Here is a 15,919-nt window from a genome sequence, read left to right on the forward strand (position 1 = left end):
CCCGCGCAGCGTCGCCTCTGAAGGTCCGCGGAGGATGCTTTGGCCCCTGACTTGCTTTCCTGCTGGGAGGCGCCGCCCTGGGCAGCCTGCCCAGCTCCGCACATGCAGGAGGGGCGTGTGCGGTGCTGCTGCTACCGCCCAGAACAGGCCTTTTCAACCCTTTCACAGATTCTACCCCTTTTAGGATATGGCAATATTAGAGTATTCACCTAGCAAGGAGTCAAAAACTTGATGACCAAAAAAGGGGAAAAAAGTGATACAGGTAGTCCTCAACTTACAACAATTCACTTAGTGACTGTTCAAAGTTACTACAGCACTGAAAAAAATGACTTATGACCATTTTTCACGCTAATGACCGTTGCAGCATCCCCAGGGTCAATCTACATTTGGATGCTTGGCAACTGATTCATATTTATGATGGTCATTGATCCCCTTTTGCAACCTTCTGACAAAGTCAATGGAGAAGCCAGATTCACTCCTCCTTTTATATCCCCTCTTCTCTCCTCCCTCTTTTATATCTTCTCTCCCCCTCCTTCTTTTATATTCTGTTCTCTCACCTTTTTATCTTCTTCCCTTCTTTTATATCCTCTCCTTTCCCCCTTTATATCCTCTTCTCTCCCCCTTTTATAGCCTCTCTTCTCTCCATTCTTTTATATCCTTTCTCTCCTCTCTTCTCTTTTATATCCTCTCTTCTCTCCCCCCTTTTCTCTTCCGTGCACCTCCAGCTGATTCCTCCCAAGGCTGCACTTCTCCGTCTCTCTTTTGCAGTCCCCTTCTCTTTCCCCCCATTGTCTTTTTTTTCCTTTCCCTCTTCCGTCAAAACCTTCTCCTTTTATAGCAAGCATGTCAAACTGCTGGCCCATGGGCTGGATGCGTCATGCTGAAACCACGCCTACCCCATTGCCGGCAATAGGGAAAAACTCGCGATGTTACGTGATGTCACGTGACATCGTGAGTTTGACATGCCTGTTTTATAGCCTCTCCTCTCTCCCTCTCTTTTCTCTTCCATGTGTGCCGGAAGCACTGATCCTGGGGCTTCTGTCTCGCCCCTGAAGAAGTGTGTGCTGATCCTGGGCTCCTGCCCAGCCCCCATAACCCTGCAGAAATGCCGATCAGCTGTAGCTGCACGCACCGATCCTGGGGCTTCTGCCGAGCTCCAACAGCCCTGCAGCTCCATCTGTCTCTCCGTCAGGCTTGTGCGGTGCTGCCGCCACTTCAGCTCATTCCCCTCCTCCACTACACTTGTCTAGAATGGTTGCGTACCACCTACCAGGTGCCAAAGTACCATAGGTGGTACGCGTACCACCGGTTGAAAAGCCCTGGCCTAGAAGACTTCCGAAGCTAGAAAGGGACATTTCTCCCTCCTTCTCCACTTTTTGCATAGGAAGGATTTCTGGGGTAATTCAGAAATAGCAATGAGACACACACACTCTTCCCCTTGCAACCCCGAGCCCCAGAGATAATTTGGGAGAGTTACTGTCCTCTGCCTGCTTCTGGGTTCACACAAACGGGTCTTTGCTGGTGAATGATGGAGATAGGGAAACTAAGTAATTGTGGACTCTCTTTGTCAACAATTGACTTTACTAAAAAAAACCCTTTTGATATCATTCTCAGCTGAAACCAAACAGTTTTCCAAGATATCTGTTTAATCAAACATGGTCCCCAGCCCTTAATATCTTCCACTTGTTAGCTCCAATTTAAATTGAGAAAAAAATCAGAGCTCCTCCTTCTGCGCTACAATCCTCTCAGATTTGTTCTTTTGAGGTGGTTTCTTTTTTGGCATCTTCTGGGTTTTTCTCTGTTTCCTCTCCTTTTCTTTCTCTATTTCTTTCTTGCTCATTGCCTGTTCCGGCTTCTGGAAATTTTAAATGGAAAAAGAAAGGTCACCTTAAGAAAACCTGCTGTCATCTCAGATATCCAGCTGGGCAAATCTATTCCCTTGCAGGAATTTTCTTTGATCTGTTTCCACCCAACTAACCTGACAATTGAAAGAACAAGCTGCAGGCAGAACAGGCTCCGTTCCACGTGCAACAGCTGCTGCCATTGGACAGAGCAAAGAGGCTCCCCTTTTATTTTCTCATCCAGGTGAGAAAACTGTCAGCATCCATCCAGATGTACTGGGAAAGCCATCTCAAACAGCCTTACTGTGTGGCTGTGGCTATTTTGGAAAGGAACCTGCAGAACAATCATAGTGGATTCCCTGTTCCAATATCAGCCATCTAAGCAAAAATAGCTCTTTGAGAAAAGGATCAAGTAATAAAAGAATAATACAAGCACAGAAGGAATCTACGCCTTGGCTGCATTCCAGAGAAGAGATCATTCTTACCTTTGTTTTGCCCCATGTTTCATCACCAAATTTCTTTGCATACTTTTCATCATCAGTGATCAAAAAATTATCAAAAATAGTTCCAGATCTCACCTGCAATTAAGGAACACAAGCCTGTTTATATACATTTGAATCAACAGCTATGTTGCTAATTCTTTTTCATGCAAACAGGAATCTGCTCACTTCAGCCAATGAAGATGGCACCTAATTAACATACGAACCACGAAGAAGCCCAGCTGACCTGCCAAAGATCTAGACCAATGACGCTGATGTTCTCATAAATAGAAAGGCTTGGGTCCGGCACATATTCAGGATTCGCAATCTGGGGATGGGGCCAAATGCCTTTGTAGTTGGGATTTGGGATTTTCCTGGGCCGCCACTCCCCCTGAAATAAACCAAATGTTCTCAGTATGGGCTGCCCAAATGGCCACCCAATTCCTCAAAGTTCACCTCAAAACATGAAAAAGTGGTGCTGTACTCTGTAGAGAGGATTCTTGAGCAGAGGAGGCTGCCAGGTGCCCTGTGCTGCATCATCCCAGTCTTTAGGCTTTTCAGCGCTGTTGTCCACAATGTATTCATCAATATCCCAATCCTATCACAGGGATGAAAAAAATGGAAAGAAAAGAGAAATGAGCAATTCCTGGTCAGCAGGTAAAATCCACTAGCTCTGTGGGGAAAACACTATTTAGTATGTTTAGTGTTTAGTACAGAAAATAGTTTTGATCAACCTTGCCATGTACTACAGTATGCTCTCATCCTGTCAGCCTTGTGCCATAGACCAGAGAAGAAGCACACTCAGAAGTATGGCTCAAGCTTTATTGAAAGGTTACATTAACAAAATCTGCACTTCTGAAAGTACATCTCTTACCCCTCTCCTTTGCAGTCCCAAAAAAATAGGGAGGGTCCCTTTTGAGGTGTTTGCTCGGTTGCCATTTGTCTGACCGCTGTTTAATCTGAGGTTACCATTCCAATCCCATGAAAAAAGAGAAATCTAATTCTTGGACATTCATTCCAACAGGATACCGTAAATATACCACAGTTTTGGAATTTTCCTGTTTCCTTGCTCACAGATGTTTGTCTTCAAAGTCTGAGCAGTTTCTAAAACAATTATATCTAATTCTTATTTAATAGGTTTTGAATGATTGAAAAAAGTATTCCCTTTGATGTAAGGTTAAAGCATCAGGCTAGAATCAGAGAGACCTTGAATCCTAGTCCCACTAAGCCATTAAGCAAACTTGCTAACTTTGGACCAGTGACTGTCTCTCAGCTCTAGAAAGAAGAAAGCAAGAGCAAACCACTTTTGAAAATTGTGGTCAAGAAAACACCAGGGATGTTTGTCAGTTACCAGGAATCACTATCAACTTGAAGATGTGTATATGCAGTCCCCCCCCACACACACACAGAGGATTGAAAATGAAATAATGTGTATGAAAATTCAAGAGAAATGAGAAAGATAAATGCCATAAAATGGATTTAGTAATAATAAATGGAGAAAAATAGAAATATTATGGCTCCAATCCACAATATTGTTTTTATTATGACATTATAACCAGGAGAATTGTGAGACTGCAGCAGGATAAAAAATGAATAATTAAATATTTAAAGGATCTGACAAAAGCAAGTCTCTGAACAAATCCTTTTCTGGACTTGGTTTACCTCATGCTTACCTGGGACAGGCTGATTGCAAAACTTGTCTCTAGGCTGCCTAACTCTTCTGGTTGGCATTTTTCTACTACTTTGCATTGGGCAATGTCTAGAAGTAGCAGAAATAACAAAATAACATATCTACTGGGAATCAGTATTGAGCAAATCCCTGGCATCTTGCTGGAAATGTCCTTACTTAGAAAAAAGAATGGAGTGAGTCAGCAATCCTAAAAGTCAAGAAATGGCCTGTGACAATAAGGTTACATAAACCTTATGAAGAAACTGCTAATGCTATATTTTTTGTCATTATGGAATGTGAATATTAAGTGAGCTTTGGCTGGGCCTGTAGCTCATGAAATGTTATTTCAAGGAACTCAGACAAATTCTAGTAAAAACCTTATAGCTCATAAATGAATAATAAGGGCCCAGCACTTTCAAAGACATAATTATCAACTGCATTATCATAAGAATAATGAAAGGCACAAAGAACTTTAAAAGGAAAACACTAAAAAATGTTAGTAATTATGTTTAACAAAGTTCTGGAAAAAAAGACTGGATGCATATAAGAAATGGAAAGAAGGGTGGGTCACAAGAGCAAACACATACAACTAAGCAGATATGCAGCGATACTGTCAAGAAACCTAAAGCTAATACTGGGAAGAGGCCCAAGTATGTTCCAAACAAGCTGAGGGAGGAAATAATTCAGTAAAGACAAGGAAATGTTCAGGTGAAAAAAAGTGAAATATTCATATTTTGTCTCTTCAAAATTCTGTGCTATTTCCTATAAGTGTAGCTGAGAAACTATCAAGATTCCTGTCCAAGATTAGTAAAGAATTGGTCAGAAAATATCCAGCTACTTTCAATCTGCAGACACCCCTGAATAATGTTCATTTTCTGATGACTACACAGACACTTCCATGTGTGGTTTTTTTTGGAGGGGGGGGGGTAACAGTATTGTGGTGATTTGCTACAGCCATTTCTAATATGTCTTTTTCAAACTCTCAGCTCTGAAATTCATCGGAGATCTCCTGCCCAATTCCTAACCAGGTCTGGCCCTGCTAAACTTCTGGGACCAGTCAAGGCAGGTGGAGTCCTGCCAGTTGCCGTACCATATCCAGCCAAGTAAAGGTCTTTGAGTCTCAAGACAAAATCAGTTCGGTAGCCCATCAAGAGTTAGCATGTCCATCGCAACGTACTATCATATTTGGTGGTCATGTAGAAATGTAAAGGCTTTTTGGATTAAGATTTGGTGGAACATTCAGAAGATTTTTAATAGAAGGATAAAATTTACACCACAGTTATTTTTGTTAGGTATTATTGTAGACTGTGATGGTAAAGAGATTATCTTAATGTTAAATTTTATTACGGCGGCAAGGTTGCTGATTGGACAATATTGGAAGAAGGATTCCTTGCCTACTATAGAAGAATGGTTTCTCAAAGTTTCTCATTTATCAGAAATGGCAAAAATTTCGGCTTATCTGAAAGACCATTCACAAGAGAGATATATTTTGGTGTGGAAAAGATGGGTAAATTTTGTACAGATTAAATATGGGATTAGGAAGTATTATTTAGCTTTTGAATAATTTATAGTTTAAACTGGGTATGGTTGGATTTGTAGTTTTTATGTATTGGAGTTAAAGTACTTTAAATTTTTTGGGGATGTATGTATAGTGGATTGATGTTCATTTAATTTGTATGTTTTTTTTTCTCTTTCTTTAACCCTGTATTCAGCTCTGGGAAGGAGGGGGGAGGGTTATGGGGTGGGAGGGGGGGTATTTTATTGTAAAATGTTTATAAAAATTTTCAATTAAAAAAAAAAAGAGTTAGCATGTCCATTTGAGGGAAGAGAGCTGGTTTTGTGCTCAGGAATTTTACAGACAAGCCACTCTGCAGCAATAGCAGCTTATAGTGCTCTCTTTGGAGGTGACAAGCACTGGCAAATTGTACCAGTGCTAGAAATAACCTGTGCTGCAAAATTTGAAGTGGCCACTATTTATTTATTTATTTATGAGACTTATATACCGCTTTAAGTGCAAGCACTCTCTAAGCCAGTGGTTCTCAACCTGTGGGTCGGGACCCCATTTGGGGTCGAATGACCATTTCACGGGGGTCGCCAAACCACACTGTCCGCCATTTTTTTCCCTTTTCCCTAGCTATCCTACTCCCTCTTATTGGTGGCCACACCCACTTGGGGGTCACCACAACATGGGGAACTGTATTATGGGGTCACGGCATTAGAAAGGTTGAGAACCACTGCTCTAAGCGGTGTACACCAGTAAGCAATGTACATATATATTTACATTGCCCCCAACAATCTGGGTCCTCATTTTACCTACCCCGGAAGGATGGAAGGCTGAGTCAACCTTGAGCCGGTGAGATCTGAACCGCTGACCTGCTGAACACAGTCAGCTAAAGTGGCCTGCAGTACTGCACTCTAACTGCTGCGCCATCTCGGCTCAATAAAGAACAGAAAAGCTAGAACTTCAGTCTTCTAAATAACCAACCTGTTTGTGCTCTGCTACAGAGGCAGCATGCCACCTACAGAGGAACCTATGGCCTGTCAAAGCAGATCCATAGGCAAAAAGGCTCAGGTGAGTGTAGAGTTAATAGAGAGTTCTGTGTAGCTGTCTGCTGCCATTTGTAGTTGTTCTTGTCAGTATGCACTGAGGCTGATGGTTGCTCACCTGAGCTTCTTTGCCTATGGTTCTGCTTTGGCAGAAGCAGGTTCCTCTGTAGGTGGCCTGCTGACTCTGTAGCAGAGGACAATCAGGTTGGTTATTTTGAAGCCTGAAGTTCTAGCTGGGTCCCCCCTCTCTAGTGGATTCTACCACATCTGCCTTGATTCTAGTCAAGCCACAAGTCTCCAACTATCTTAAGCAAACGTATATCTTCAGGGCCAGATTAGTTGACCCCTAACACAAAACAGGGATTTTATGATTTACATGCAAAACAAACTCTGAGAAATTCTGAAGAATAGATCACAGGAATATAAACACATTTATAAAGCAAAACAGAAGAGCCAGGAAAATAAAGACTGATCTGCCCAATTGCAATTACATATTAATGAGAAAGGAATCAATTTGTTACAGTGAGATAGAAACCCTAAGATACTTTTTAGTAAGAGGTAGTGCAGATTTGCCAAGAAAAAAAATCTGCACTTTTTAAAAAAAGCAGTTGTCATGGTTCCGAAAGAAGAAGCTCTTCAAAGAACTTTGAGGCATTGTTTACCTTAAAGAATCTTTAATTGCAACATAGCTTCTGTACATAGAAAAGCCAAAATCTGAATTCTCCTCCCCCAACACACAGAATCAAAGCATAACTCACTCCTTCATTTAACAGTCATTAATCACATTCTCCAATTAGTCTGAAGTGTGAACTTCCCCCCCCCTTATCTCCTCTTATTACAACCAACCTTGAAGAATACTCTACTCCAGTGTTTCTCAACCTTGACAATTTTAAGGCAATGTGGATTTTAAGGCAATGCTGGCTGTGGAATTCTGGGAATTGAAGTCCACATGCCTTAAAATTGTCAAGGTTGAGAAACACTGCTCTACTCAGATATTGTTATGGCTAACTAGTCCCCAAGCACATTCTTCCCCCTCCCCTCCAGCATCATCACATTTTTACTCTAAAAGTAATACACAGGTTAAAAAGAAAATGTCTGCATCTTCATATATTGTCAAGCAAGAACATCTGATGTTAGCAGCATTGACATCAGTTACTAATTTTATTGCAAATACTATTTACATAATGTATTTTAATATTAGCAAAGCAAAAGTCAGAGTCCTTTTTATATCCCAGTAGGCCAACTGACTAATTGCCCATGAAGAACACTGAGAGGCTGCAGTCAGTCCAGAGTGACCAATGCAGACAGTCATGGGTGTGTCTTATGGCATACCTCTGCTCTATGAGCTGCAGTCCTTAGCTTCCAGGTGGAATTAATCTTTGTATATGTATATATGTATACACATAAACAAATATATACATATATATTTGCTTTTCATTTTTTAATATTATTACCCATCCCAGTCATTTATTGTTATTTAATTATTGGCTATTTAAATAAATTTAAGATGTGGTTATCACCCATAGTATAAAACCCCTCAGTGTAGCTCAGTGGTTCTCAACCTTTTTAATGCCGCGACCCCCAACCGGTCGTAAGTCGAGGACTACTCAACCGGTCGTAAGTCGAGGACTACTCAACTGGTGCAGCACCGTTTGCAGAATGGGACTTTTGGCGGGCTCAGCAGGGCAGAGACAGCCTGGACAATTCCTATTGGCTTTTGAAAGCCAATAGAATTAGACTCTATTCAAGAGAGTCTATTCTATTGGCTTTCAAAAGCCAATAGAATAAAAGGGAGTAGAACAGCTAAGGAAAAGGGGAAAAAATGGTGGACTGCGTTGTTTGGCGACCCCCGTGAAATGGTCGTTCGACTCCAAATGGGGTCCCGACCCACAGGTTGAGAACCACTGGTGTAGCTGTTTGAGAAACCTCATTTCCATTTTTTCTGCCTACCCTGTAACAATGGACAAAGTGGGTATGCTGTGGCTTCCATCTTTAAAGCAGCATCATCTGATGGGAACTAGGTGACATGTTTTGTCAGCTGGGGTGCCTGTCCTCTGAAAATTATCTCCCAGATGGTTTCAACAGCCCTCACCCTGCTGTCCTTTAAAATGGAATGGACTTGGTGAAGAACAAAAAATGTCAGCATCTCGTAGGTAGAAACACTGAAGGTACATTCAGCCTGAGAAGACCTAATGGCATTTTTCAACCTTCAAAATGCTATCCCTAAGATGAAGAATGCTTATTCTCTGTTCTCACAAAATCCTACATTACAAGAGAATAGTGTTTGATCAAATGTTAGGACAATTACTTTAATCATAAGATCAATATACTCTCCTTGTGGCTAGCCATTTGTTGGGGATGCCCTAGCTCTGGATTTTTCACATTGGATAGGGGATTATCCACTTCCATCCTAGAGCATCACCTCTGGCTTAGTGTCCTCGGGATCATCAATTTCAGCTTCATCATCCCAATTCTCTGGTTTCTTCACTGCTGGATCATTTATTCTCCTTGGTGTCAAGAAGTCCCAGTCATCTTCTAAAATGCCTGATATCACCATTTTATTATCAATTTTCACTTTATACGTGTGATCCGGTTTTAAAATCAGTGTATATAGGTGTGTGAACCCATCCACCTAAATAAAATGTGGAAAAAGATAAATATTAGTTTGTTTCAACACCTTCAGTAACACTAATTTCAGACAGATGGCCATAATAATGTGCAGCAACACCACACAAGTCTAATAAGTGTGTAAAGTATTCATACAACAGTGTTTGCTCTCTGTAAATCTGCACAGGACTTTACCATATAGAGGTTTTAACCAAATAGCACCTGCATTGTTTGCTGTACAAAATATCACTTATATGTGGTTTTGTCTACTGAAGGATATTTCATTAAAAAAGTATTGTTGAGTCATGCATGAGTCCTGAAAAATTATATGGGCATATAAACATAGTTTTCTTGGCAACAAATTATATTCCTCCATGAGTTTTTTTTCAGTTTCCCAGTTTAGCTTACAAACTTGGTATTCTTTGATTATAGTTAACCAACATCTTTTATCTGACTCTGATGGCTCAAGATCAGAATATTATGGATCACAACTTTTAATTATCATGATTTTTTACACTTACTTTGCAGCGAATTTGTTTCTTTACAGGATAAACTTTATTCTTGTAGTTTAAAATTATGTGGACTTTCTTTGTATCAGAACCACATATATCAGGCCCTGAAACAGATAATGAAGTTTGCTTTTTGTGTTATTTAAAGTATAGAAAATGCCTCTGAAATGCCAATTATTTCAGACTGATAAAATCTTTGACTTTCTGAATAATAAAACTTTCTACCCATCTCCGGTAATAACTGCAGATAAAAATGTAAGAATCAGGATCTTCTATGATTGAAGCCCTAATATAGAAGCTGAAAGGGAGCTCTGGAAGAATTTTAGTAAAGATGAATTTTAATTATTAATTATAGCTTTATACCTTTGCCTAGGATTCCTCCTTATTAACTTTGGGTCTTAGTGAAAAAAGTTATTTTTTTACATGATTTTAGGCAAGTTTATCAAAAGCAACTCACCAAACATGATGTAGTAAAGAGACTCCCCGTTCATATTCTTTTGGTCCAGACTGGAGGGAAATATTTTCACATAACCACCACCACAGTCAATTTTCTGTTCATGCTTTACTGTATATTGAATTACCAATGATTTTCCTTTATTGCTGAATGGTTTAAATCGTGATGAGATGGCATAAAACTTTAAATTTTCAGTTGTCTGCAGACCTAGAGTATATGAGAAATCATTTCACACAGACATCAGAATTGTACATAGAATTGCCAAAGTGCTTGGATTATCGTAATAATTAGAAAACAATAAAAGCATAGCAGCTGTCCCTAATGTGAGGAAAAGAAAGAGAGTACAAATATCACATTTCAGACACTTATATTGGAAATGGAGAGTAAATCTTTTTAAACCTTCATGTTTTATGGTATGGTAATACAATATCTTTATCTAGATAACAATACAATCTGCTGAGCAGGGTGAGGCAATAAATAAATGAAGAGAGGGAGGGAGGATAGGTATTCAAGCAGAATAACAGAATAAGTTGGAAGGGACCTTAGAGTCTTCTAGTCCAGGGCTTTTCAACCTTTTCACCCATTGTACCACTTTTAGGATATGGCAACATCCGAGTACCACCAGTCGCCTAGCAAGGTGTCAAAAACTTGATGACCCCCCCTAAAAGGAAAAAAATGATAAAGTACAGGTAGTCCTCGACATACAACAGTTCGCTTAGTGACTGTTTGAAGTTACAATAGCACTGAAAAAAGTGCTCCCTAAGCCACAGCTGAGCGAGACACCTGCCTGCCTACCCGGCGGAGCTCTTCCTCCTGTCTGAGGTTTTTATTGTTGTGAGCATTTCTGTTGAGGATTGGCAGCGGGAGTGGGGTGGGGGAGTGTTTGGTTTTTATTCCCCCCCCATCTGCTGGGTGGTTGCAGCAGGTGTTGGTCACTTCACATGACCCTGGGACACTGTGACCATCACAAATATGAATCAGTTGCCAAGCATCTGAATGTAAATCATAAGACCCTGGAGATGCTGCAACATTCCAGCTGATCGGTGCTTCTTCTGGGCTCAGCAGAAGTGCCAGGATCAACGCCAGGCTCCAGCTAGAGCCTGGAGCTGATCCTGGCGCTTCAGCTGAGCCCTGACAGCCCTGCAGCTCCAGCCATCTCTTGCTCAGGCTTGTGCGGTGCTGCCACTGGTTCAGCTCATTCCCCTCCCCTGCTACCACTTTTCTAGGATGGTTGCGTACCACCTGCCAGGTGCCAATGTACTACAGGTGGTTCCCCTTCCACTGGTTGAAAAGCCCTGTTCTAGTCCAACCCTTTGCTCAAGTAGGAAACGTATAACATTTCAGACAACGATTGTTCAATCTCTTTAAAAACCTCCAGTGTTGGAGCACCCACAACTTCTGGAGGCAAGTCATTCCAGATAGCCCCCATTTGTGTATATAGGACTATGATCCTGAAATTAGCAGAAATGACCTCTGAATTAGAACCAAGGACAGATGGGGAGAAGACAAAAGCATACTCTCATGACTGGCTCTTAGTAGTTCTAATCTGTGTGTGAATTTTTTAAAAAATCTTCTAAGGAGCAGGAATCACATCCAAATATGAACATCCATATAAAATATTATGAATTTCACATTAACTCCAAACCTTTGTCTGCTTCACGATCACCATAGAAATTTCCAGCTGTCACCCTAAATTTTCCATAGTTGGATTTATGCTGAGAGACCACCCATCTCTCCTTCCATTTTGCTGTTAACAAAAATGAAAATATTTGTCACCAAATGGAACTGTTAATAATAGCAAGCCAGGGACCAGAAACAAAACCAGAGACAAACAAAAAAAGTAAATACAATACACAAAAGCAGTGCTTTTTTTGTAAAAAAAAAAAAAAAAAAAGGTGCCGGAACTCACACACATCATACAACCCGCCTTGCCTACTCTACAAGGTTCCATCCAAAAAAGGTGCCAGAATTCCGTTCTGGGCGTTCCATGAGAAAAAAAGCTCTGCACGAAAGGCCGAGTGCTAATGATAGGTATAAAAAATTGGAGTGGATAGATAACACATACATATTAGATGATCAAAAGTAGTACATACATGTATTTATGCACCCATCCATGTATGTGCAGTCATTGCAAATTTGGACAAAAATCAGATTAAAATGACAAGCACTCAACAAGTAAAAAAAACATAAGACGTGGAAATGGAATTCAAGAAGAATGCAGTCAATGACCAAGTCAAACTTTAGATGCTTAATTGTTCTAAATCAGCAACGACTCTTTGATGAAAAGAAACTAGCAATTAAATACAGGTTACAACCACAAAATAATTTTTGATCATCCACAAGACCACTGTTTTTGCAGCAAAGTCTCAACATGACTTTCCTGCTGAAAGTGGTTACAACTGCTACAGAGTAATTGGAAATCACCTATTTGGTAGAGAGAGAAGAAAAAAGGAAGTCACACAGGGATCATATTACATTATTTTTGAAACATTGTAACACGATGTAGAATACTTATTTCATTCTATAGAGGTCTGAATTGCTCTACTATATTACTATATTATTATACAACAGAAGCGAACATAGCAGGATCCTTGGTGCTCTCTGAAATAGTTGTTTGCTTGCAAATATACCAACCAGGTAATATCATTAGTGGGAGTGAGTGTGGAGTTTGCTCCCTGTTTATATATAAAAGCTTACCCTGCCAGTTTTGGTGGGGAATGTTTTCTCCTTGGTAGTTCCTTGATTAGGGTATTGTTTTCTGTTTATTTGCCTAGGGCTAATCCCTGTTTATCTAGGTGTTGGCTGCTGAAAGGATATGTTTTGGTGTTTTTGTTTCCTTTGTAATTTTTTTATTGTCTTTTGAATTGTGTGTAAATATGATTTATTTCTATGTGTCTACTGAAGGCTGATTTGTCTGAATGCCAAACTTCCAGAAATTCCTCAATGTTTTTGCATTTAACTTGGTCTAAGTTGCTCAGTTTCCTAACTGAGTCAATTAAAAGCTAAAACGAAAAAAAAAAAAAGTAGAATACATCCTCTCCAGCAACCAACACCAGATAAGCCAGGATTAACTCCAGACAAACAATCAAGCAAAAAACCACATCCCCATCCAAACTGATGGGGAAAGCTACTGTATATAAACAAGGAGCAAACCCCATACTCACTGCACTGATGTTACCTAGGAGGGTAAAGAAATGTCTATAAGCAAACAATCCAGCTCAGAGATTAGTAAGGACTCCACTGCTGTATCATCCTCAAGATCTAAGTGACAAATATTTACCCAATGATTTTTCTTTTGTCTTGGAGATTTATCTACATTTTAATTAGTTGACTGTTTAGCTAGCTAGGAAATCCTTTAATAATGAAAAAAAAAACCACTCTGAAAAATGGAATATGCATGAAAGCCTTTGAAATGAATAAAAATCCCATCTCTGGATGGGGCTGCTATGTGTTTGTGTTATTACATTTATGGGTGGCCAAAGATATTGGTAATCCCATTTTTCCTCAAGGAAGCCCAATTTGCTGTGAACTTGAAACTGAAACAAGTAAATGTCATCCATCATTCTTTATTCCATAGTCAATAAAGGACCCTTGATGTTGATTCTGATTTAACTAATTCATGAAACAATAACACAAATGAAAATGACATGAACATATTTTGTTTCTAATACGGGAACAAAATCAGGAAAATGGTATTCCTAATTATTTTGTAGTACACAAAATAACAAACAATAACTGCAATCAAGATTTTCTGACTCTCTGAATAATTTGTCACATTCTTCTTGAGCTATCTTCTTTTCTAGATGTCTTCAGTCTGATGCATTTCTCCTCACAAGTATGAGTTTCAGCTCTCTCCAGAGATATTGAAGACTAAAAACTCCAGTTAGCAAACTCCAGTTTGGCTTTTTCATGTCTTTTTCTTTCAGAAGGGGGAGTCTTCCTAGGTCTTCTACCATGGAGCCACTTTCAATCAGATGGTGTAAGAAATCAGCCAGGGTCTGTTTTGAAGATCCTCCATTCAATGACCCTTCTGTTCAATCCTATCAACTTTCCTCTTTTAGCCATTGTCCAGGAGGGTGGGACCTTAGTCCCAGGAACTTCAAACTTCTTGATAATATTAGCAAGCATGGTTACAGGAATATAAGACTCTTTGGAGATAGTTTTACAGCCTTTACCATGCCTAGCTATTACTGTACTTTTTTCCTTTCCTCCTCATACAACTCTCAGCTTTTCTTTCGCTTGTCTTTATTAAATATGTTGTACACAATGACACAAAACAAGCTGACTGATTATGAGATAAAAGGCAGCTGTGATACTAATGAAAGTAGTCTCGAGATCAATAAAATCCAGTATCTTTTATCTTTTAATGGTACCAGTAATTATATTCACACATTTTTGTTCTTTAATTATTTACAATATGTTTAGTAATCCATCAAATGCAAAGTTGTCTGTTCTATAGACGATAAAATAAAGGATGCCATTTTCTTGCATCAATTTCAGCTTATTTTACCATAAACTGGGATTCTTTGGGAAAAAAAATTGAAAGGGTACCAATACTTTTGGCTTTGCTTGTATAACCTGCCTTCCTGATAACTCCAAATGCTTTAAACTTTCTCCTTTCACAAACTATATGTCAGATTGGGCTGAGAAGTAATATCTGATCCAATATGAGAGGGAACACTCTCCCCTCCCTGTCCACTATCTTAATCCTTCCACATTTTGCACAATATCACATCCATCACATTTAAGCTAGGGTTAATGGTTCTTCGGCCTTTGCAGCCCAGATCCGGTGGCTTCATTTAAGAGAGCAGGGTGTTAAAAAAAGTATGTTTACGTAAAAGAGACTTTTAATGGAAATACTATTTCACTGTTTCAATGTCCTCACTTTTGATAGTTTTAACTTGTAAAAGTCTGAGGCTGAGTTCCTATGGCACACATAGACAGGTCAGCAAAGAGCTAATACAGGTATCCTCGACTTATAACAGTTCATTTAATGACCGTTCAGTTACAGCACTGAAATGTGACTTATGACCATTTTTCACACTTTGTCCATTACAGCATCCCTATGGTCATGTATTTTACATCCAGCTGCTTGGCAACTGATTTATATTCATTATGGTTGCAGTGTCCTGGAGTCAGTGATCCCCTTTTGCAACCTTCTGACAAGCAAAGTCAATGGGGAAGCCAGATTCACTTATCAACCATGTTACTAACTTAACAACTGCTGTGATTCACTTAGGAAATGTGGCAAGAAAAGTCGTAAAATGGGGCAAAACTCACTTGACAAATGTCTCACTTAGCAATTTTGGGCTCAATTGTGGTCATAAGTCGAGGACTATCTATATATTCGCACACGTGGCTATTAACATTGTGACTCAGCACCTTGCCGGAACTCAGGCCCTTGGCTCATTTTTAATCCAAATGGGCAACCTTTAAAATGGGTTAAGGAATTATTTCGCCCTAGTCACTTGCCGACCTGACCCCGCCCTTTGTCCCGCCCTTGCTGCTACTGCCACCACCTCCGTCCAGAAACTGCTCCCGGAAATAGACCGTGCCGTGGACTGGCAGAGGCTGAGCTAAAACCAGAATCAGGGCGAGCAACAGCGATCCCATCGAAAGACAGCAGCGAACAATTATTGCTGAGGCAGCAGCTGCCGGAGGCCAACGACTCTAAGCTTCCGACTCCGCGCGCGTGCAGAAACGTTCGTTCATTCCTAATTGCTTACTTTCCCGCCTTTTCCCCGGGAGTTGCTCATTGGGTGTCGTTAGGGGTCCTTCCTCTGATTGGTCTTTTGCCTTCGAGCACCGCGCAC

At 40.1% G+C, this 15,919-nt stretch overlaps 1 protein-coding gene across 2 annotated transcripts; it reads right to left on the reverse strand.

Moving 5' to 3' along the window:
- Positions 1-1,628: 1,628 nt before the first annotated feature.
- On the reverse strand, positions 1,629-15,759 carry CALR3 (calreticulin 3). Of its 2 annotated transcripts, XM_039338457.1 has the most exons (9): positions 15,626-15,759; positions 11,752-11,853; positions 10,110-10,313; positions 9,665-9,759; positions 8,959-9,168; positions 2,805-2,918; positions 2,568-2,711; positions 2,327-2,419; positions 1,629-1,855 (listed from the first exon to the last, which is right to left on the reverse strand). In XM_039338457.1, the coding sequence occupies exons 1-9, from the start codon at positions 15,717-15,719 to the stop codon at positions 1,715-1,717; spliced, it is 1,197 nt and encodes a 398-aa protein (XP_039194391.1). In that variant the 5' UTR covers positions 15,720-15,759; the 3' UTR covers positions 1,629-1,714. The 2 variants fall into 2 exon arrangements, with proteins under 2 accessions (XP_039194391.1, XP_039194392.1); XM_039338458.1 differs by lacking the exon at positions 1,629-1,855 and having other exon boundaries at positions 2,380-2,419; positions 2,510-2,711.
- Positions 15,760-15,919: the final 160 nt, after the last annotated feature.

This window comes from Crotalus tigris, unplaced genomic scaffold (genome assembly GCF_016545835.1).
Source record: "Crotalus tigris isolate CLP2741 ecotype Arizona unplaced genomic scaffold, ASM1654583v1 scf7180000017701.1507938, whole genome shotgun sequence".
Classification (NCBI taxonomy): Eukaryota; Metazoa; Chordata; class Lepidosauria; order Squamata; family Viperidae; genus Crotalus; species Crotalus tigris.